Here is a 24,534-nt window from a genome sequence, read left to right as displayed (position 1 = left end):
TCTGCTTTTATTCTAATTTATTCTCCAAACCAAGTTCCTGTCCACGATTATAAAAACAAACAACGACACGACGGAAACGGTGGCCGAGTGTTTCGTCCCACGCAGCCGACCCTGGCACGGCTGAATTCCGAGGCGCGACCCTACACCCCGGCCGCGAAACGCCGAATGCTAGCAAGTTTGGGCCCTCCCACTTGTCTTCCGAGCGTCTGTTTCCCGTTGCTGTGGTGACGCTCCCAGGGCAGCGGCGGCGTTGCGGCGCTCTCGCCTATTGCCGCAGTTTGTGGCTGCGGGGCCTCAAGGCGGAGGGCCGATCGGCCTGCGTCCGCGGCGACCGGGAAGGTGTTGGCTCCGGCAGCAGGCTGGCTGCACGAGAAGTGAGTAGCCACTCTCCGCAGGTCGCGGAGACCCGCGGGGAACGGGTACGCAGAGGGGCGGACTACAGCTCCCAGCATGTAGAGGGGTGGCTGCCCCGCCCTCCCGCAGGGCAGCGGCGGCAGCGGGCAAGTGCTTCTCCGCGGTGGCCTCTGGGAGTTGTAGTTTCGGAGCGGCTGAGGCACGCTCAGCGTGTCCTATCCCCGGCGAGCGGCGGGGATGCTCGGTGCCTGTGAAGGAGCGGGCGTGAGCTGCTTCCCCTGTCCGAGCTTTGGGTTGTACTATGCTCCAGATATTCCCTTACCACAAACTAACGTTTTTCTTACATTTTGCTTGTTTATTCAATAGTCTGAAGTGTTCAGAACAAAGTTATGCTATTTCTTTTCATATTCTAAGTCTAATGTTCAATATCAATACCTGAATAAATTTATGCTAAATGAGCACCCTCTTTACTTTGGTTCATGCAGTGCTAGAAGTTGATGTTTTCTTTGTGGAGCTCTGAAAGTAGATAACATGCTATGGAATGCAGAATGTCAGAAGACACTGAACGAATTGAAGAAGAAATAGAAATCAAACTAGGCAGAATCAGTGTATCTTCCTTTGAAGCAGATGATCCTAACGCAGAGGTATCAGAGGAAGCTTTAAGTGACACTGACACAGTAAGTATTCCATGGGCTCACACTACCTCTATTTATGCTTGAAAGTAATACAGGCTTCAGAAGGCCTAACTGGTGAATGACATACCAAACCTGAGGATTTCTCCTCCAAAGTAGTCTAAGTAGTATGGCTTCGTGAAAAATGTAACCTTCTGCTTAAGTGAGAAAACAGACTGATAGCTTATTTATAAAAAAATACTGTTTTATATGTAAATATAAATTATTTTATAATAAATTTATTTTACTAGTTTTTTTTTAAAAAAGAAAAATCTAAAAAAGATTAAACCTCGATAAATAAACCCATGTATATTCATTTTAATCTGTATTTAAATGCTCCAAGAGACTGTCTTATGTGTGAAGACTTCCTGTTATTGATTTCATATAAAATGGTACTTGAAGTCCCTTTTTTTTGTTGGACTTCTTTTTTGAGGTAAAGATTTTCCTCTGAAATCCGATTAGTTATTTAGGCCTTTTTTCATTTACTTTGATATTTCAGACTCATAGCAAAATAAATATGTCTGCAGGATATTAGAGTAGACTATTTTGTGCATATGTAACCATTAGTCATATATTTGGTATGAATAAAGGCAGGCCAAGACATCAGTGTTGGTTATTTATGCTCTCACATGCTAAATGCCAGCAATGTTTATAGCAATTTACAAATCTAGAGAAGGCAGTCCATTTTCCCAAATCCTTGCAAAGACAATCTGCTGAATAGAAAGTATCTATGTAATAAAGTAATTTGAAACATCTGATGTATATTCATACTTCAAATGTTTATTTCACCAATTTTGAAATTGATTTGTTTTTTGAAAGAGTTGTAATATCTGTATGAAGAAGATTCTATGCAGCATGTGTATTGGTTAATTTTTATCTTGATGCTTTTCTTAATTTCTTTATTTTCCATGCCAATTACAAATAAAATGTTAATTAAACAATGTTTCTGGAGATAGCAGAAAATAAGTAACTAAAATGTGTTCTGATTTGATTTTAATTAAAATGTAAGTAAAAATGAAAATTATTCATTGTTGAGTGAGTGGATGACAAGGCAATGGGAAGAGTGGGAATTCCCAGTACAAAAACTGGGAAAAATTTTTGTAGCAGCTACTAGTAAATTTTCATCAGTGCTTTAAAGGAGAGGTCTATAGGAGTCTACATTCTGGTATATTATGTATTTGCTTATAGTAGTGGCAGTCAGTTGAAAATGTAGAATTTATGTGAAACATCGTGCTTTTCTAGATTTCAGATGACTTGCCAGAATTGACTGTCTCCTACTTAGACTTCATAAAAAACAGAAATCAAGATGCTGAAAAGGTTATACTGCAAGACTTAGAAGATGATGAAACTACAGGTAATCAGGGATCAGAGTTAAAATACGTATTCATCTCATATTGCCCATGGAAGTTATATTATCAATATACAATCATCAGTAAAACAATACAAACTTCTAAGTAGAGCAAGTAGTGAAACCTAACTCACCAGCTTCTGAAAGCATGCTGAATCTCTAGAAATAGAATTATGCAATACTGTCTTCTCAGGTTAACCTTTCAGTATGAATTTATTTTTTTCATAAAAGTTCATCTGATGCTAATCTATAGATAAAGGCAAGTTACAGGATCATTTTCTGAAACAGGATCTAGGCCAGGTTCTTCATGAGAATCTGAGATGCAGTCACTATAGCTGAAATTAAAAGTGCAGATACAATGGAGGCCCAAAGGATGTTTAAAGTCTGTCTGTAGAAATATTTAAGCCATCACTGAATGAAAAGGCTCTGTAATTGGGAGCAATCTTCCAGTGCCTGCTGTGTGACTGAAGCCAAGCTCATAGTTTATGTGTTATATTAGACACCTGGAATTGTCTGGTCCGTTTTAGTTATTCACAGCATCATGGGTTTCAAAATCATTTAGTGTAGTGGTCTTTGTGAACAAAAGTTCAATGTTGTCTCTACGATTTGATATTTGGGGAATGTTTCTTTTCATCCTTTTTGTAATAGGCAGTTACTCTTTTTCATTATTTTCACTTTTTTTTTTGGTCAGTTTTTGACCTGTCTTAAGTTCTCCTGTATTTTTCTACCCAGCATATGTTCCACTGTTTTATGCTGTCGAATTTTTTTACAGATACAGTTTGCACACACTAAGTTCGTACAGAAACATTGTGTGTGTTCCAGTTATATGTATCTGCTGCTTTTAATTTGTAAGAATGACTCCCATATATGTTTGATGAATGCTTTGTGGCTTTTTTTTTATTTAAATAAAAAAATATGCTTTTATTTCTTTATAGTGTAAAAAAAAATATAGTAGCTAAGCAGAACTGGGTACTGCTACGTGATTTCTCTGTGTGTACTAGATTATATATTTCTTTCTTCTTTAGGTAAAAATTATGAAGTAGTTCCTTGCCATGCTTCAGATCACTTGTCAGAGTTGGCTTCTGAATATAATGAAGATCTCGAAAAAATTAAAGAAAGGGTATTCTCTATTTAATAATATTTATAGTGATCAAAGTTCTATTCCATAATTTAGATAATTTAAGCTCATTTTGTTGGCCTCCTAAAGAGACATATATATGTGTTCAGTTTTATTCCTATTAGACTAACCATATGGTACCGAGTTTGTGTATGTTATTCTTCAAAATTGGGACTCAATTGTAATACACCATAAGATTTAAAATCTGGAATCAATTTTCTTTATCAGTGCTTGAGATGTTGAGCACAAAAATCAACAAAATTAAAACAAACAAACAACAACAACAAATCTAAATAATTCTTTGTTATTGATTCCCAGAATATTATCTTAATAGTATTAGAACAGTTTTAAACTTCTCTAACCTTATTTTTATGATGACTGGAGGATGTGTTACTGTTAATCTTGTACCTAAAATATCTTGTTATTTTATAGGGTATGTTACATAATAAAGCCTGTAACTTTCAAGGACAAATCAAAAGTTATGAACCTCAGTTCTTTTATATTTTAATGGGATTAAAGTGAATACCTTGCTGAAATTTGTAGAAAAACACAAATGTGTGTTTAATTTAATCACTTTTAATTTGTCGCCTGTTTTTATAATGTGAGCACTTTTTGCAAACATGAATTTTTATTCTCAGAGGACCATTGTTTAAAACAGCAAAATTACTGTGTTGTGTTTTTTTTTTTTTTTTAAATTAATGTGACTTCAGCTGTATTACAAATATTAATGTATATCCCAAGCATGTGATGAACAGATGATAAATAAGCAGAAATAGATTACTTCTTGCCAATAAAGAAAAAAAAAAAAAAGAAATACAGCAAACCTTGTTTCAAATAGACTACTTGACTACTTAATAATTTAGTAAGTAACTAGTTCTTTGGCTATGTCTAGAAGAGCATTGATGCATAAATGTAGTGCTTACTTCCATAGAAAGTAAAACAAAAAACCCGAAATGCAAAACACATATTTTTCCAGTTCAAAATGCAAAATACATTAAAAATAATAATAATATTTTTATATAAATAATCCTTCACAAAATACTGTGATTTTGGGGAATTGCTCCAATATTTCTTACTCTGTAAAACATTTTTTGATTGATGTGCTTGTATTATTCAGTTTCTAAGGATGCTATTCATCAGTAAGTTTCATATTACTATACTTGTCATATGATGGAAAGATTATTCTTGTTCTGGAGGATTTTTATAATGTTCTGATTTTAAATTTTGTTGCTTGTTTCTTAATGACAATATTAAATCATATTAGGTACTATTTGAAATTGAAAATGAAGATTTGCAGATTGCTACAATACCTAGGTATAACTGTCGGTCTACCAATGAGGAAGTGGTCACTCATGACCATTTTGTTGCAGGTAAGCAAATGCATTATTTGTTTGTGTTGATCTTTAGCATCATATCACTATTTTCTGCTTTTCTGTTTTCATGAGTATCATAATATTTTTTGTAAATAATTGCATGTTACAATATGCAATAGATTCAGGGAGTGGATGTACATGAGAAATGCTTGTGCTTTTATCTAATTTAACGATCACAATACAATCTTTCTTTTCAATGTCTTGATAGAAATTTGTTTCAAAAAATACTACCCCAAAATGATTGAAATAATTATATATATATATAAAAAAATTCAAGTGGTAGCTGGATTGGAGGCACTAAGCATGTTGTGCTTTGGCTGCAACTTGTTTTATTTTTTATAGTCACGTTGGAATGTTTCCCTTCACCATGGCCTTTGTATATTTTGATGTAGAGTGGATCAGTTATAAAAACAAAAAACAAAACACAACCTTCTGATAGCCATAGAAGGCATTTATTCTGAAGCCAATGTGTAATCCTGATATATGCATTGGTCGAATAGGCATGATCGTGGCAGAATCAGAGGTTGCAATAGTAAGTGTACATCATGATTATAAAAGACATCACTAATAGAAAAGACTTGTATTTCCGATTCCCATGGGGATATATATTGCTGGCTATATCAGCACAAGATCAATTTTGTTGTATTTTCTTCTTAATGCATAAGTACCATTTATTCTCCTCCAATGCTTATTATTAAATTAAATAAAATGTTTGCTTGGTTGATTACAAATTTGTAGCTGATGTTGAAATGAGCATAAGCCTTACTTATCCTGAAATAGAAGAAAAATGTAGACAAGAATTTGAGCAGTGGGAGAAAAGACAAAGTGAGCTTGAAGATGAGAAGAGGAGAAAGTGGAAAGCTGAGAGGGAAGCACAGGAAAAAGAGAATGAAGAAGAACATGCCAGAAGGGTTCAGCGTCTGGAGAAATTTGAGGCTGAAAGAATGGAGTTAGAGCTTCTGCACAAGGTAATTAATGATACTTAAGCCAATATGTTGTTGCCGCCTAGATTAATAAAGAGAGTGTTATCACAAACTCTAGGACCATCCTAAACTATCCGCTTTTGATACCAAAGGAAAGCATAAGACGTAAGTACCATCTTTTGTTGGGATTCCTTTTTTTTTTTCTTTGATAAACAGTGAATTGATTTACTGTTAAAGGGTAAATTATTCTTTAGGCTTTGCCTGTACTGAATTTTTACTATATGATACCAGCAAAAGTACTGGAAATGTGCTGAATTACTCACAGACAAACAGTGGTCACAGTGCCTTATTGGAAAATACTTTTAACCTCTAACCCTGATTTCAAATTTAGATGAAAAATCTAAATCTTAGATTGAAGTAATCTGAACAAAAATCATTCAGTTTAGCTCAGGTTGTTCTTCATCTGAGTAGAAGTTACTATGCTCCCTTTTCTTGTCTATGTCTGGAAGGCTGAGTCAGGCTTCATCTACTGAGTTCCATCAAAACAGAACATGACTCCCATTTTGACTTGTTTATCCCCTTGGTCGGTTTTGGTTAGCTGCCCTGGTGATCTCCCTCCCCACTTCTTGCCCACCTGCAGCCTACTGGCTTTGATCTGAGTGTCAGGTTTATTTTGATACTCACACACCTGAGTTTCTGAATTCAGACATTCACTGAAGTGGATGATTGTAAAGTCAAGTTATGGGAGTTTGAATAGAGGATGTTTTGTACAATAGGTTTTATACAGTATTTATTTTAGTTGATTTATTGTACAGAGACAACAAACTGTGATGGAAGTTGAATTACAGAAGGGAAAGAAAGCTTGGAGAGACAAAATGATGCAACATGAGGTAAGGTTGTACGATGAGATTTTGTCAAAAGACTGTGAAGCTACTGTCGTATTAGAGAATGAATGTTAATCTGTAACAGTTAATACACCAGATGCTGTTTATTAATAGTAAAACCATGCTAATATGTCTCTTATTTTAAAAGTGTTTGAAGTCTTTCCCAGTTGTTGTTTTGTCATAGGAATTGATCATGAAGCTACAGTTGCAAATGGAAGAGGAGAAAAAGGCCTCTGAAGAGCAGAAAGAAAAAGAAAGAAAACGCCTGGCAGAACAAAGGAATACAGCGGCTGTGAAAATCCAAGCTAGATTCAGAACACTTTTAGTCCGTAAAAAATATGTTCCTATCTTAAAAGAATGGAAAGATAGAATACAAAAGGCAAAGAAAGCACAAGAAGAAATTGAGAGAGAAATTAAGGTAAAAGAGGAAAAAAGGAAAAGGCGAATGGAAGAAAGGAGTCAAAAAAAAGAAGAGGAAAAAAGGAGACAAGGAAAACTAGAAAGAGATAAATATTTGGAACAGGTAAGGAGACGTGAGGAATATGAGAAAAAGAAAGCAAGCCTGAGACTTGAAAGAGAAAAACAGCTGCAAATAAGAAGAGAGGAACAGAGAAGATCCACAGAAAAAATAGCAAAAGCTATGATGATGGAAACTGGAGAAAACAACAAAGAAAGCATAAAAGAGGAACAGACAGAACATAGGAAAGTAATAATAGAAGAGAAAAAGGAACTAAATAAGCAAGTAGAGGAAAAAAAACAGACTGAACTGATGGATGAAACAAATAATTGGATGATTCCTACAAAAGGAAAATTGATACCAACAAATATGCTAAGCTCTGAGAAAAAGGAAGACTCTTCTCAAGTAAATAACGAAAACATACATATGCATTCAGTAATATGCATAGAAGAAAATTACTCACAAACTAGAGAACTTAAAGCTTCAAGTGTGAATCTTTTGAAGCATGTATCTATTGATTTTGGAGCTACTGACGTGGTAGAAAATACAACCAATGATATATGCAGCAGTCCATCAAACATCCAGTCAAATGCTGGTAACAGAGAAGTCAAAGATAAATGTTATCAGTCTGGAACAACAAAGAAATCTGTGTTTCTAGTGGAAGATGCTAATAAGGAAGTCAGGGAGAAATGGGACACAATTCGAGAGGTCACTGATTATTCCAATAAACTAATTCTGCCTGATGATATTGAAAAAAAGAGAATAAACTGGATGAACACATGTAAACCATGGTATAAAATATATGAGGAAAACAAAAGAAATAAATCAAATATTAAAAAACGACCAAGGAAAACTTCAGTTAGCAAGATGCCTCCATTAAGTATACAAAAGATTATGTATAGCGGCCCTTGGAGTACTCTGCAGCAGGTAACTATACAGATTTAGAATGATATGGGAAGCTAAACTTTCACTACATTTTGGTATTTTTAGTTTGTTTGTTTGTTTGATGGTTTTTACAGCAGAATGCTGTTTTGGAAGAGGAGAAAATTATTGTTGGGTAGGATATAGATCTCTGTGCAGAGGAACAACTCCCACTAATGCAAGATAAGGGCAATGAGAATGATGTTTGAATTCCTGTGAGCGTTGTGGAGCAGACTAGTGTGTCTTCAGATGACTGATGGCATCTTAAGACTGTAAAAGGCAGGAGCTTCAAGCTCCTATTTTCAGCTAAATTTAAATGGTTTTGCCTTTGTATGAGGCTCTGTATTTCATATCTTGTTCATTTATGCTCTTCAGAGTCTTGAGAAGACTAGTCTCTTCCAGAAGCAAGACACTGCTGATCAGCTTGCAGATGGTGTTTTGCTATAAAGAACACCTGTTGGTTCCCAGAACTGAGTATCCCTGTATGCTTGCTCTGTGCTCTTTATATCAAGTCTGAGATGACATACCAGACTACATACTCTTTCTGACTGAACTATTTTCATTTGTTCTTGCACACTCACTCTTTATTTATGATAGCGTGATGAGAAGCAATTCATATTATTGTTTTTCTTAGTTTTAATCTTCCATCCATTTAAATTCAGTATCATTAGTAGAACATCAGCTTTATTTGTTTTAGTGTGGATGTTAAAATCAAACTGATTGTTTTTATAATATCTTTTCCTGTTTAACAGATCAGACCCATCTGTACAACAGGGTTAATATATTTGTTGCTTTCATTTTCTAAAGTGCTAGTAAAATGTAGCTTTTGTCTCTCTTTTTAAAGACGTGACATTGTATAATGATATGTTCCATATAGCAAAAATTAATCTTATTTATCATCAAATACATGTAGGTCACAGAAATAACACTTGAAGATTTGCCAGCTTGTAGCCTCTCAACATTGTCTGAGTGTTCAAATCTTCAAGTTTTAACTCTGAGACGCTGTGGACTAGTTGCACTGGAAGGACTAAGTAGCTGCAAAGACCTGAAGTATATCAACATGGAGGTACCAGGCATATTTCATTCTTTATCATAACTGGAGTGAAAACTGTTGATTTTACTGCTCAGGTGGTTATGCAATTGCATCCAAATGAATTTAGAATCATAGAAACATACAATCATCTACATTGTAAAAGCCCTTCAAAATCACCAAGTCCAAGCATCAGTCTGACCATTTCTACCTGGAAAAGTTCAAAATCTGTGGTTTGCTCCTGCTGCAGCCCTGGACAGCATGTAGCCCTTAGTGCTTTAAAAGCATAGGAATATCAGCAATGTACTCCCAAAAGTGAACAGTTACAGCAGCAGATTTGCATTTTACATATGGATTACTAAAACAACATCCCACAAAAGAGTCAAAGTATACTAAGAAAAGTGCATGATAGTATCAGTCTAGAATTAGTATGGCTTGGTGATATATCTTCATTATGTCAGTCTGTCTGATTAATGAATGGATAGGTGATGTTCACCATAGCACAGCTTAGGGAGGAGTACGTAGGAGAGAGTCCTTTGCAATACATACCATGGATATTAGTGAAAATTACATACACACTCAAGCAATGAAATGACATATCACTAGAGGCATAATCTCTGGGTACTTTTTACATTGTCTAACAAAGCATTGTAAATTTAACTTTTAATGACTGAAGAAAACACTATATGACACATCTCGGCTCTGGAACTTTACAATTTATATGAAACAACTCTTCTTACATTTTTTTTTCTTGTCTTTTAACAACACCAATTCATAAGAAAGTTAATTATTATTAACTTGTTTACTTATTTATTATTTATAGTAGTCTTGAATGTTTCTACTTACTCAGCAACTGCTGTTCTTTCTTGAACAGTTGCTTGCTGTGTTTTTGTTTATTTATCTATTTATTTAAATAATATAATTCTGAGAAGAGAGCTAATAATAAATGTACTTAAAAGGAGTGTTGTCTGTCCAGTGATTAGAGCTGGGCAACAGGGTAAGTTGAAATACTTGTGTCCTTTTCCCAATTTGCTTATCTATTCAGAATGTTTGAGATCTATTAATTTGGGGTACCTCAAAACATAAGAGCAAAATACTAATATGAGAACATAATATGCATATCTAAACTTCCAGTCTTTCTAAGATTGGTATTTATATGCAAAAAAAAATCTAGATAAAATTTTGCCTCTTCCAAAACTGTTTTTTGTTTGTTTGTTTGTTTGTTTGTTTTAATGTTATACTTTAAATAATAAACAGAATTACCTCACTGGGCATTTTCAGAGCCAGAATGCAGCGCAAAATATATCTTTGTTCAATCCCAGTAGAACACAAAAGAAACACATTATTGTTTTAATGGAAAAAGATAGAGATCTTCTTACTTGTAGCTTGGGAAAAAAATAAGCAGTGGTGATAATCTACCATACTTTTAGACTTAATTCTGTTGCTTCACTTCAGATGCTATTTATATTCTTATTTTCCTTTGTTTCAGGAAAACAGCATTGAGATGGTTGACTGTGAAAACCTAGAAAATCTCTGTATTCTGATTCTGAATAAGAACCATATTTCATCAGTTTGTGGCTTAGATGGCTGCATAAATCTCCAAAATCTTGAACTTTCCTACAATAGAATCACTCGAATTGGTAAGAATATTAATGATAAATTATTCCAATTTGTATCGCAGAATATTTGTGCTGTTTATATTAAGGATTATGCTTCCTTTCGATTCAGGGTCGGCCAGCTGCTAAGCCCAAGGAGAATGAGGAAATGGATTAGAACACTCCTGCATTTTAAATCACACTCAAATTCACATTTATTTGTAGTATGGCTTAGCTACTGCCATGTATTCCATCCCCCAGATCCAATAAGTATGGTCAAAAAAATTTGGAAAAAAATATGAGAAATAAATGGTCAAAAGCTGAGAAAAGAATGAGTTTAGCATACAGTCATGCAAATCATATAGACATAGCAAGTATGCCAACACTTGCTATATTTACAATTAGTTATATTTTTTAGGTTCAACAGATGGCAGGCAACAAGTGTACCATTTATCTGCAGTCAACCAGGTAGAATTCACATAACTGCAGACACCTCAACAGATGCATCAGTACATAAAAACTTTGGACTAGGAGTTACCTGTTGGTCATACAGGAATTTTTCATGTAGTGAACAGCTATTTACCTCTCTGCCTGTTTTATTCCCACTCTCCTGTGAAGTGCCTATAGGGCAGATATTGTGGGTCAGCTTCTGGCAAGCCAAAAATACTGTATGGTGAGCCTTGTGTTATGTAGATTTGGTATAAATGTAATGAGGATCCAGAGCCTTTTCAATTGACAAAAGGTCAGGAAATTGCAGTGCTGTGAGAATAACTGAGATCCTTGCTGTACCTCAGTGGAGAAGCTAGTTTTGTTGTTATTGATGTTGTTTTAGAATTATATACGAAGGGAAAACCATCAGAGGTCCCTCAAAAGCAACATTAACAGCTGGGAAAAGCTAGTAGTAAATTACCAGATCATTACTTGAAAAGGAGCTCTCAAGAAAGAAAGTAGCAAATTTTCTCCAGGATAGTGCAGCAGATAGAATGGAACTAGATTTAGCAGCCTCCCTGTGGCTGTAGGGACTTGGGTTTTGGTACATGATATACTGTGGAATTTGTAAAAGCCAGATCACTATATCACTTGAGGATTATAATCTTAACAGAAGTAAATCTTCAGAGATTCATTAGTTGAAATAAAGTTGTATTTTCTTATGATGAAGAAAAAATTGCATGTGATGAAACAAACAATTCTGTATGAATTGCAAAATGTTTTGGGAAGACTAAAAAGCTGAATTTCTAGTTGTATTTTTGGTCTGTGCTGAGTTTGAAGATATTGTTTGAAAAGGAATCTGAGCTGGAAGTGAAAAGGAGATAAAGAAATTGTAATTTTTGATTTCTTTTGTCCTGATTTAGACTATTACTTCTCTTTAAAGTATGTGTAGTAGAGAGCTACCTGGACAGTGGGAAAACAACATAAAACTGTTTTTAAGCTGATGAATAAAACACATTTACATGAAATATTTTTATAAAGTGGTTTCAATTGTGTTAAAAACCCACAAACATAAAACACAAAATTGAAACCGTGTGAAGATGAATAGTGTAATTCCGTGATAAATGGCAATGGTATAGGAAAGAGAAATAGGAAATTTTGGGGAAGAAAAAGCCAACCCAGACAGTCTGGAAATTTAGCTGTTCGATAGTGATATTTTGAATATTTTTTGCTAATTTGTGAAAATATGAAATGTTTATGTTTATGAATAATTTATATTACCTGTTAATAAGGGTGCTGGGATATCAATGCTTGTTACAAAAGCGTATCAATATCCTAAAGGGGAAAGATGAAACAAAGTGAATATAAATATTGGCTTTGTATCCTTGTGGCCAATAATGCTGGGTAAGATTCTTACAGACGTACCACACTTGATAGAAATGTCAGCAAGATTACTGTAAGAATTATTAGTAGTAATAATAATTAGTAATTAGTAGTATTGGTGGATTAATTAAGGACTGTGGCATCTGTGTGGAATGTAGTATCTTCCTGTGGAAATCCTGTAAAAATACTTTTGTACCTTCCATTTTGTGCAATGTAGTGCTATGTGTACTAAGTTTCTAATGAATTTGAGTGGCGAAATAAATGTTCACAAAAATCAGCTTAGAATCTGCTTTTCACAGTTACAACAGTGTGCAGTATTGTCTGTTCATTCAGCTTTCACAAAGGGCTTGTTCTGTTTTCTTGTCTGTTTTTTTTTTTTTGTGTATGTGATTTTTTTTCCCTAAAAAAAAAGACTTATTTATATTTGTAATACTTGTGATTTATTAACTTATTGTTGGAAACATCAAGCACATTCTGATTTCCTTTTTTTTTATTTTTTTTTTTGTCCTCATTTAAAATATAGCATCAGTAGAGGGAAAAATGAGAGTTGCCAGAAAACCCTTAACAGTAAAAGTATGAGAAATATGTATGTTATGGTTTTCCACTTAAGGTTGCATGCTCACAAACTAGGTAATCGTGTCAGCAATATACTTAATTTCAGTGCATTTGTATTTGGAAGATGAATGCTTTATATAAAAATTTTCTTACACAAAAAATAGCATTTTGACTTTAATTATAGATTATGCTTTCTTAGGATGTCTGTTGTACTATGCTGGCTAAAATCCTGGTAGTGCTAAGAATAGCAATGAGTAACTATGGATACTCTTAAATGCCACTTTGGAATTATTATTTTTAAGAAAGCACATCTTTGTCGCACCTAGAAGTTACTTCAGAACTGCACCGATAGCTAATAGACAGGAGCTGTGCATAGCAATTTGTTAAGAGTTACGTAAAGGTTCTCTACACATCTTTCTGAAACCATATGCTTTTTTAACAGAACAAAGTTTCCCATTTACCACTATAGCTGTTGTTGGTTGTATCATGGAAAATAGACAATATCTACTGGAAACTTGCATGCTTATTTTTAATTTCGCACGTGTATACAAGAAACATTAAACTACCATGTATTATATTATCCTCTCTCTTGTATTTTTTCTCTTGGACTGTATTTGATAGTTCCAGAATAGATTTTGATCCCACTGTATATAGCCTTGGCATGTCTGTTTAGAATTATTTCCAGTCTAATTAAACGAGACAGAAGGAGATATAAAAAGGTGCTTAGTGCAGTATGCAGAATATGAAATTTCCAGATCCTCTATTAACTCTTTGACTCTTCTTCCTCTGTGTGTAGTTTGTCCTCTAATCCCACTCCATGGTAATTCAGTGCTATTAAAGTTACCAGTACCCCTATGCTGATAACTTAATAGTGGAAATGTAAAAACTGTTCATGTGAGGAAGTCTTGGAAGCTGTTAGTACTGTCTGAAAGGAAATTGTTTTGAGACCACTAGATGGTGGTAGTTCCCTTTTTGTTTTTATCCAAGAAAAAAAGAAAGGGGGGGGGGAATCCAGAACAGGATCTTGCAATCAGGATTGTATGTTGTGTATGTTTGAAATTCTTTCAGATTAATTAAAGAGTTGTATATTTATTTCCTAAAGCACCATTTTGAAGTTAGAATATATAACATTTGTTTTAGATATAGGATGTTATCTCTTTAATATCCAGTGTTTTTTCAGGTGAATATGTTATTTCAACTACATGATTCCCATTTTTAAATTACTATGAGTTGAAATCCAATGGTGGTAGTTTGTGTTGCTGTTGTTTTTAAATGTCAAAGTTAGAAGTACAGTTAATCTTTTACTTCTGTTTTGCTCTTACTTGTACTATATTCTAAATAATCATAGAATCATAGAACTTCTTGTGTTGGAAGGTATCTCAAAGACCATCTAGTTCCAACCCCCTGCCGTGGGCAGGGGTGCCACCTACTAGATGAGGTTGCTTAGGGCCTTGTCCAACTTGGTCTTGAACACCTGCAGGGATGGGGCATCCACAGATTCTCTGGGCAATGTGTTCCAGTGTGTCACCACTCTCTGAGTAAAGAATTTTCTCAGTAGCAATGTGGTCTTTGGTTTTATAATCTAGTTGATTCTCAGAGGATAATCACAAAGACATTTACTTCTGCAAAATTTGCCCAACTTGCTTATGGGAACTTGGGAAGGTTTTGGTGACATAAAGATGAGATAAAGTATTACATAAAACAATCCTGTGAAGAATATCTGAAAGAAGTGTAAAATCAGAAACTTTTTTTTTTTTTTAGTGTGTTTTTTAAGGCATACCCCCTTAAAGAAGTTTTACTACAGATATAGGAAAAAACTGTTTTGACCTGTACCAAGTCTGACACATTGGTACTCCAGAAAGGCAGCCATCACAGAACATTTAGCATATAGTAAGACCATGGAACAAGTATGATTTTACCATTGTAAGAGAATGATTTGTGAAAAACTCTGAAATAAATACGGGCAAAAGAACATTTTCCTTTGCATCTGTTTGTAGGAGAGATACATTCTTGATCTCTAGCTGGTAAGACTAAGTTTGTTGTGAGTGTAATGGCTGTAGAATTGTAGGTTTATACTTAAAGGTACTTCTTAAAGGTTCTTTATTATTTTTTTCATTAAAAAAAAAATATACTTTGTAGTGTAATTCCTTAAACAGGAGACATTTACATTAATAATGCTTGTCTGCCCTAGGGGTTGTGAACTATTATTATTGCTTACTTAATAGGATCAGAAGTTTATCACCTGTACACACTGTGTATTTGATAGTGTCAAAATAGAGTATCTTTTGAAGTATAGGACTAATATTGTTACTATATATAATATGAATATGCTGAAATTTTAGAATTTTCTTGGTAATCAAAAAACAGACTTTTATTATTTCAGAATGGCTTAACTCAGCTAAAATCTTTATTTTTCAGGTGGTTTGGAGTCACTGAAAAACCTTCAGCAATTAAATGTGGATCATAATCAATTAATCAGCACAAAAGGTCTCAGTGAAACAGCTACTCTCATACACCTAGACTGCTCTTTTAATCATCTCACACAAATTGAAGGCATTGAGAGTTGTGGACTACTTCAAATTCTGAAGTTACAAGGCAATAACCTACAGGAGGTAAATGCTTTGAATTAAGTGGCTGTTTATTGTACATACATCTTCGTTAACAGTAATGTTACTCACAATGCTCATCATGTGCTCTGTTTGCCTGGGGTGGTTTTTTTTGTTTGTTTTGTGTTGTGTTGTTTTTTGTTGTTTTGTGTTGTTTTCCTTTTAGAGATTTTTCAAAGGTAAAAATGGCTAGCAGTGGTAAAGTTTTTTCTTGCTCCTAAGTCCTTGAAAAATTGCCCTTCAGTTGTTATATTTCCCTCCGTGGAATATGTGTTATTCTCTGTTTAAAATGTCATGAAATACTATTGTCGTTAAAGACAAGTAGTAATTTAGGTTAATTTCATGAATGCTGATTCTCCAGAAGTTGAAATTTTTGCTGCAACATATATAATAGAGAAGTAGTTTGCTAAATGGACAATTAATAATCTTTACTGCCAATGATTCTTTTATGCATCTGGGAGCCGAAAACTATTTTCAATAATCAGCACAAATAAAATAGTAAGATTGTGGCTCTTGACTCCCCACTTTTTTTTTTTTTTAATCATATTGACTATTCAGACTACATAGAGGACATTGAAAAATATTTAACACCTAATATACATAATAAGAAAACAATACATATATCCAAAATGTGTAGTTTACTTCTGTTTAATAATGATTGATGAAAAGCATATGGTAAGCATTCCATTGTTGTTTCTCTAATTTACATTAATTTTAAATAACCTTCTCTTCTCTATTTAGCTTCCAAGGCTGGAAAATCATGTTCTGCTAAGAGAACTATATTTGGATGACAATAGCATTTCTGCTATGAAAATGCTTTCTTTGTATTGGTTGCCTCTGTTGCAGATTCTTTCACTGTCTCAAAATAGGTAAACAAGAAATATTTTCCCTTTATGAAGTTGATACAGAGGAATTTTCTAACACTTATCTAAAAAGTATAATTCTCAGTATGCTTAAAATATCACCATCTTTTCCATACTTTGAAAGTATGTGGTTGACAAGTAATGGCATTGGCCACCTTCAGCTAAGAAAATTTGAAACAGCAGTAACTACAAAAAGTAATTTTTTTCTATTAGATGTTATATGAAAATAATTTTTGAGCATTGAAGCATTATTAAAACCACGGTGTTTTTTTAGCAATTGTTTCTAGAGTTCGTCTGTCAAACTTTGTATTTCTCATCTAGTTTATTCAAAACAGACTTTGAAGGCTATTTTAAGTATAACTGCTAGAGCTAAATAGTACAAGTTAGAATGTTCATTAGGCTGTTTTTTATTTCATATACATGATATATTAATGCCCCCAAAACCAAATTTTAGTACTGCATATCTGCTTTTATTCTTCACTGTTATGGTTCAGTTCAAAGATACAGAATAATAAAGCTGAGTCAAGACAAGCAGTCTAAAAGTAGATCATGTGTTGAAGTACTACATAATCAGGTTTCTTTTCCATTTTATAAAATATTCTGTACATCTGCAGAATTAGAATTATGGTATTTTCAGGAGTCAAAATCTTTGTGTTGGTAGTGAAATGAATTTTGCTAGTAAATTACTATTTTTTTCCATATTGTGATGTGTTCACTCTGAATGGGATTTCTCACCTAAACACATAGAATATACCATTTTACACATGATACACTCTGAATATACACTCTGAACTAATCATTCAGCACTCGAGTTAATGAAGAGGAGTTGTTTTAGCGTGCGATTCATCTACCATTTCTAGACATTTACTTTGAGACAAATCATATCCTACAAGTGACTGTTCGTCTTCATTGACTACTGACAGAGTCTGAATGATTAGATCACATGTAGTTGGTGTGTCTACATTTGAACAGAAGAATCCCATCCTTGGTGACAGTAGTTCATCAGAGTCAGCTATATCTGTGAGCCTGTGGGAGAATAGATCTATAACTCTGAGTCCTTTTATAAGAAACGCCCTTTATGAAAAATGAATACTATTTAAGAAAATGCAACCTATATTTTTATAACTTTTTATAAACAGATTGTTTTCAATCATCTCTAATGAAGTAGAATGCATGTAAGTTCATAACACCTAGTTATTTATATTTACAGAATATAGTACTTAAGTTTTAAAGCTTTTTAGTTTTTTTAAGTTCCTCTGGAGTTTGGAGAAACTTAATGCCTGAGACTAGCAAGGTCATTATCTGTTAAGTGTAAAATTCCAAATCACACATATTGATTTCATTCATGTTCTTTGCTTCTTTTTTTTGTTCTTTTTGTTTTGTGTGGTGTTTTTTTTCCTGACCTGTTCAGCTTTTTATGGAACAGGAAGTAATGTGGCTCTATCTTCTTGTAGCTTTCTTCTCCTTTTTTTTTTTTTTTCTTCCCACATTAAGATGTGACTACATTGTGTGTAATGACGTGTTTACAGTACTGCTGGAACACCCGATGTGCCCGCTAGTGAGACAGCAAAACTAAGAGCACAGTTTCAGCCATAGCTTGAATGCAGCCTCAAGATCTAGGTTGTGCTGGGCTGGCTATGTAGATGTACCACTTGCCCATCCCATGATCTTATGTTTTTTATTCTCCATTCCAGTGCTTACTTTGTTTGTCCAGTGCCTACATTGAGATGCTGAATGTCTTCTTTCTAGGAGAAAGCACGTAATTATGCATGAGTAAACTGGGTGTGATACAAATAACAACAAAAATATCCCTTTATTTCCTTTATGTATCTATACCTTATCTCAAATCTTTGGGACAAACAGGACAAGATAGTCTTAAATGCACATTAAAGGCCTCCAGATTCCTGGGATTTCAGTAGCCTGCTCTGTTGCACTCACTTTATGTACACTTATAAGCAACTCTATATGTGTGTGCTATAACCTAAGTAACTTGATGTTCTATATAGCAACAGTGAATGTAATAGTGTAAGCTGTTGAAAGAAAAACTGTTTTAACATTTATACTATAGCTAGTGCAATTTTATAGGTTTGGGGTGTTTTGGTTTTTGTTTGTTTGTTTTTGTTTTTAAAGCGTACACTAGTGCCATTTCCTTTTTCCTGGTTGCAGGAAGGCCACATAGTGATAATACTGTGAATCTGTGTTTTTTCTAAAAACATAGTACTGTAAAAAGAAAAATCTTATGCTAATTTACAATATTTTTTATTTCTGAGATGTTTTGTCTGTGTCATAAACCCCAAAATTGCTAAAGATAAAACTCTAAATTAATTGTTTTAAACCTACAATATAGGAACAAGGAATGATGGCATGTAGTGATGTTCATGTAGTATGTAGTATATTCATCAAATATAAAAATGGCAACAATATTACCACCTCTGCTTTTATTAAGTGTTTTGCTGTGGTTTTCATGTATGAAGCATATACCAGGTCAATGTACAAGGTGAATGTTCTCTTGACTTGATTACTGTAGAACTGGGACTGTGAAGATCTGTGCTCTCTTTTGGAGCAGCTGGAGAACACAGTAAGTTAGTGTAAAAAAGGATTTATTTTTTTATAGGGTAGATAAAGGTTTAGGTGTAGGAGAGAAAAATCTTTCCACTGGAACTAAAATTATTACATATTTAATATGCAGTAAGAATTCATGTGAGATTTATATTTACATGTAATCACAATTATGTAGCTTACTTGTTATTTTTTTCTTCATATAAAAGTTTTACAATGAGACACCAAAACAATCTATTGTTCAAGTAGTCCTTATATTTTTTGTGCAACTTGAGAATAGACAAATTTATCCCTCTTAATTTCTGTTATAATACTCCAAAGTTTATTATTGTTTTGTTTTGTAACCTAAGTGTGTTAGATAATAATTTGATATTAAAAAAAAAAAAAAAATGCAGTCAGCTGCAAAAATTCCTTTTCTGGGAAACTTCTTTGACCAGGATCAAATTCTTTGTGAACTTATTGCACATGTTTTTTGCAACCACATATATGCCATTTTTAATAGGCTTATTATAGAAATGCTAAAAAGCAACTGAATTCTGAATTCTTGATACATATTGTTCTCACTACTTAACTATACGTTGTATGTGTGTTTTTAACTTAATTTCTTACTCTCACGGCAAGCCATTCTGTTTTCAGAATTTGACAGATTTTCCAGAGCTGTCACAATACATATAAGTGTAATTGGATGTTGAATTCAGTCAGTCATGAATAAACTACCCTGTATTTATATTGTATGTACACTGTATTTATACTGTCATCACCCCCAAACACCCCTTATTGGTCTAGATTTGTTTATCATTTTCAGTAATTCTTTGCTGGTCATGTGTTTATTTCTAAGAATATAACACCATGGACAATACTGGTGAAGTGTACTGCCTAACAAAGTATTCAAGAAACAAGTGACTTTTAGATTTCCTTTATTATGTTTGATTCTGACTTACAAATATGGCAAATATTGCAAATTAAAATGTTATTATTTTTTAAAAGTATGAAAGAGAAATAAACATTGCTTAAAGATCTAGATAAACATAAATTTGTTTTTAATGATCTTTCTCTCCTTATTGCTCATTAACATCAGTGATAGCTTTCTGGGGAAAAGCTGATGCACAGCAAGATTTGGACCAGACTGAGGAGTTAATGCTATTTGTGTTTAAAAAAGCAATCTGTATTTTCTCTGGTACATACTTACAACTATTCTAGGCTCTTAAATCTTGTTTTCTGACATATAGTTTCTGTGGATATCTGTGTCCTGTCCTGCTACAACCTTAAATGGGAGCAGAAAGAGGAAGCTATAGCTTGTTTTTTTGCAAATATCTTTTACTTTTGTGTCTTCTTTGTAATTTATATCTCTCTTATGCCCTGGGCTAATGTGACAAGGTCAAGTAGTATTAAGTTTTCAGTAATGTCCTTTGTCTTTCTGGTTTGAATTTTCTTAGGAAAAAAATTAACAAAGAATGTCAGTAAAAGCAAAGCTATAGAATGACGGGCAAACGTTTTAACTCTCATAATGCCAATGGCAGGCAAGGATAGTCCAGTAGTCAAATAAAATTTCTAAGTCACCACAGTGTATACAGACAAAAATCCCCAGAACCAACTCACAAAAAAAAAAAAAAAAAAAAAAAAAAAAAAAAAAAAACATCCATTATGACTTGTAGAAACAAAGGCTTTGTAAAAGTAGTGTGCAAGTCCCTCATGCTTTTTATGACATTTATTTTCCTGATATTCCTGAATATGTGAATCTTTAATATGTATTATGGATTTTAGTCTTTTAGTGAGAGTGTTTGCCACTGTTACATTTGTTACAAATATTAAAAATATTTGTGCTATTGACTGGTCATAAGAACCTAAAACGCTGATACTTCTTGCAGTGTGTACAAGAGTATTTATTATGGTTAATGGTTTTTAGAGTTAATGCTTCTTCTTATTTATTTGATACTTTGGAAAACTGGCAGGGAGGTAATTGAACTAAACAGCATTAGAACAACAACTTTAAAATATGGAGTGAGAAGGAAATGGAAGTATAGTGGCACATACTCAACTGGCTTTATATCCGTTTCTCTGAATTTACTATTAACATGTGTTTTATTTGTTTAGTTGGTTTTTGTTTGTTTGTTTGTTTTCCCTCCTACATGCCAATTTTCAACAAGAATAAAGCATCGACCACCAATACTTGGTCCAGAATTTGTTAACCAGAATTAAATCCAACTTTGTCTTTCAGTTGTAATGTTTTCCAGTCTGTTCTGGAGAACAGATTTCAACAACAGAATAGCATTTTTTGGCTCTGGCCAATTGTAAATTTGTGAAGTGAGTAGGTTTTTGATTTTCAGTGGTTATATGTGTGACCATTTGAACTCTGATTTATAGCTTTCAAAGGTAATAAATATTGCCCTCAGAAAATACTGCTTTCCATGAAAATTGACAGTTACAAAGTGAAGACATGCATTGCCATCTGTGATGCCATTCTCCCATTATGCTTAAACCTTGTCCTTAAAGGAATGAAATAAGTTACCTAAAAGTAAGTTTTTCAGCAGATATAGTTTATTTAGTATATGCTTATACACAAACATTCTAATTTTAGTTAAAATTTTAGTTAAACACAATTCCAACATCTTGATTTTATTTTTTTCCTCCCCCATTTATAAATCAAAATAAACTTTTAAATCTGAAAGGTAATATTTGGAAATAGCTGACTGAATAGTTTAACGTTCACTGGTAGTTCCACCAATGCAAGTTTGTAATTAAAACTTCTAATAACACTGGGTAATAATGTTTTTAATAGTTATGATAATACACATCTCACAGTCTAAATCCTTTGTACAGATGAGTGTCAGCTGTTTCCTCACATCTACTCTTCAATACTACAGATAGGAATTTTGTAGTGGCTCCAGCCCTGCTTTGCTGGTTTTATTCCACAAGAAAAGCTCTGATAGGCAAGAAGTGCAATTCTGTAGCTGTCTGTATAACTGGCACTTCTGTGACACTTACAGAAGTACTCAGACAGAGGAAGTGCTAAAAATCTTTTACAGGACAGTGCAGCTTTGAATGGTTAAGAAATACAACTTTGGCGACAATTATGTTGGTTTTAGGGTCTAGGAAGTGGAGAGTGCTGAGTGGAGAAGAGAAACAAACTGACAAGAAGTATGATAAATGAAGAAAAAGGAAAGGGGAAAAGCAGATTTTTTTTTTTTTTTTCTCCAAAATCAGGGCTTTCTGTTTTATTCTAGTCAAGTTGACTAAAGAAAAGCCAATTGAACTTGTAAATTTTACAAGACTTTGGATCCTCAGAACTAAATTTAAGAAAAATAGAATGAAGTATTTACCAGTTGAACAAAAACAGTAACACATACAAGCAAAAAGTGACCTTCTGAGAAGACTAAGAAATGCTTTGAAGTTAAAGGAGGAATTTTGGTAATTAATACTAGCACCTTGGATAGCTAAATGAGTATTTTCTCATGTAAATAAGTAAGTTGATATTACTGTAAAAGATTCTGGTGCCTGTTTATAAGCTACAGTTTTTCTTTAGTTAAAAATAAACTTTTCTGATTTGTTCTTAGTTTAACTGAGCTTGTGCCTTTAAATTCATTTGTATCTTTGGAAAAGCTGGACATCAAAAATAACTGCTTGTCAGGTGAGTTGTATAGAAAACATAAATCAAATGCCCATCCAAACTAGAAGTTCTTAATTAAATTATAAATTCATTTATATTTGGATTGTTCCAAATATATTTATAAAATTCAAATATTATCTATGAGACATACAGAAAACATAAATATTTTTCAAATATGGATGTTATACATATTGATAATAACTGTACAGACAGGTAACAGAATTGTTTATAATTATTCATGGTTTTGGTACTATTTGTGATTTTAAGTAAAATAATATGATTCTACATTCAAATTGGTATTTAATTTTGTTTTCTTTTACAATACAGACCTTAAAAGTGTAATTGCATGGTTAAGTGGCTGCAATAATCTAAGGGAGTTGTCACTGAGTGGAAATCCTCTCCTCCAAGAAAGGAATTGCAAGTAAGAAAATAAATGGATTTGCTAAATAAATATAAATAAATTAAAAATAATAAATAATTAAAAAAATCCAGTTAGCAAATATGTTTTTGTTTTGTTTTGTCAAAATAGCCTAAATTTATAGTTCACTAAGTAAATGGTCAGATCACTCTTCACCTCGTTGTATGTACTATAAAAATAGTTCTAGTATAATTTTTCCAGGCCTGTGACAATAGTGACAATGCACAATGTAGGTAGTTATATAGGTGCACTAACATTTTTTTAAATGTAAATGCAATTTTAATTGAAAGGATTAATAATTTTTCATATGAAAAAATATTAGGGCAATTTTATCCTCTTAGAGATTTTTATTTGAGCTGTACTTCTGTGAATTAGGGAAAAACTATCAGCTGTAAATTTCTATCTTTTCTTCTGTCTCCTTAATAACAGAAATTCATATGTAAATATGTGGCCATAAGAGTGGTTAGAGACCCAGTATGGCATGCCATCTTGGAGACATATACATTATTTTAAGTACGAACCATTCTAAACTAGTAATTAATTTCAAAATGATGCTGATCTTTTGTTAGTTTTTCTGTGAATAGTGACCAGAGATTCTTCCGGAACTGTGGAAAAATATGCCACCCAACTTTGGGACTAAAAACGTTAGGTCCCATTTCTGTAGTAGAAATGAACATAGTGCCAGTAGCAAATGAGTTAAGACTGTATCTTCAGTTGCAAACTGTTGTTATTCCCTTCAAATTGTTTGCCATCATCTATTTGCTTTCCTTCTCGTGTTTTCAAATACCTTTTAGGACAAGGAAATTTCTGCACCGTGTTTAATGAGTACTGTTTAAAGGGCTTTCTTTGCCTTTTCTTGATCCCTCTCTTCCCTTCTTAGCATACAAATGCTTAAAGAGCAGCCTGAGCACAGTTAAGATTATCCAGTTGCATACAGTGAGTGCTCTGAGAGAGCAAAAGAGATGGATAAAAAGGAATAGATAAAAATGTTGCCTTCTGCAGCTAAAGGAAGAAAAATCATTTAGTTTGATACTCAGCCTATAGAGATTTGTTGATCTAAAGTGCATAGCTTCATGAAAAGCTCCACCATCATCTGCTGGATTTTTTGCAGCATGAGCAAAAGGAAGAGAAATCTGTTCTGCTGTCTGAGCACTTGCCTGCCATATTCTAGAACCAGTAGAGAAATGAGAAAGTCTCATTTGGTCACAATAGCCTATTTGGTCACAATGTAAGATAAGATGTAAGTTGACCACAGCTTGCTATATTCACCAAAAGGGTCCATCTCTTAGCACTAGAGGGTTTGTGGTTTGCTGTTGTTGTTGTTCCTGGTGGTGTTTTTTTGTTTGTTTGCTTGTTTGTTTGTTTGTTTTTGGTTTTTGCATCAGGCATCAAATGTCAGTCACAGTCATTATTTTGATTTTACTTCATGATAGGTAACAAA

The 24,534-nt window shown here is 33.5% G+C and overlaps 1 protein-coding gene across 19 annotated transcripts in view; it reads left to right on the top strand.

The window, feature by feature from the left end:
- Nucleotides 1-210: 210 nt before the first annotated feature.
- The window catches only part of LRRIQ1 (leucine rich repeats and IQ motif containing 1), a 111,796-nt gene continuing 87,472 nt past the window's right edge, over nucleotides 211-24,534 (top strand). For 4 of the 19 annotated variants that reach the window (XM_035338004.1, XM_035338045.1, XM_035338031.1 and 1 more), the window contains exons 1-14: nucleotides 216-504; nucleotides 869-1,031; nucleotides 2,268-2,379; nucleotides 3,399-3,493; nucleotides 4,755-4,860; nucleotides 5,602-5,831; nucleotides 6,602-6,676; nucleotides 6,855-8,054; nucleotides 8,962-9,114; nucleotides 10,568-10,718; nucleotides 15,459-15,652; nucleotides 16,388-16,515; nucleotides 22,623-22,696; nucleotides 23,003-23,096. In XM_035338004.1, coding sequence (XP_035193895.1) covers nucleotides 891-1,031; nucleotides 2,268-2,379; nucleotides 3,399-3,493; nucleotides 4,755-4,860; nucleotides 5,602-5,831; nucleotides 6,602-6,676; nucleotides 6,855-8,054; nucleotides 8,962-9,114; nucleotides 10,568-10,718; nucleotides 15,459-15,652; nucleotides 16,388-16,515; nucleotides 22,623-22,696; nucleotides 23,003-23,096 — 2,753 coding nt within the window. In that variant the 5' untranslated portion in view covers nucleotides 216-504; nucleotides 869-890. Of the gene's footprint in view, nucleotides 505-868; nucleotides 1,032-2,267; nucleotides 2,380-3,398; nucleotides 3,494-4,754; nucleotides 4,861-5,601; nucleotides 5,832-6,601; nucleotides 6,677-6,854; nucleotides 8,055-8,961; nucleotides 9,115-10,567; nucleotides 10,719-15,458; nucleotides 15,653-16,387; nucleotides 16,516-22,622; nucleotides 22,697-23,002; nucleotides 23,097-24,534 lie in introns of all 19 variants that reach the window. The other 15 variants (XR_004754247.1, XR_004754248.1, XR_004754249.1 and 12 more) reach the window with 10 other exon arrangements.

Source organism: Oxyura jamaicensis, chromosome 1 (assembly GCF_011077185.1).
Source record: "Oxyura jamaicensis isolate SHBP4307 breed ruddy duck chromosome 1, BPBGC_Ojam_1.0, whole genome shotgun sequence".
NCBI lineage: Eukaryota > Metazoa > Chordata > Aves > Anseriformes > Anatidae > Oxyura > Oxyura jamaicensis.
The sequence above is the reverse complement of the archived record's forward strand: the minus strand, read 5'-3'. Positions and strand labels throughout refer to the sequence as shown.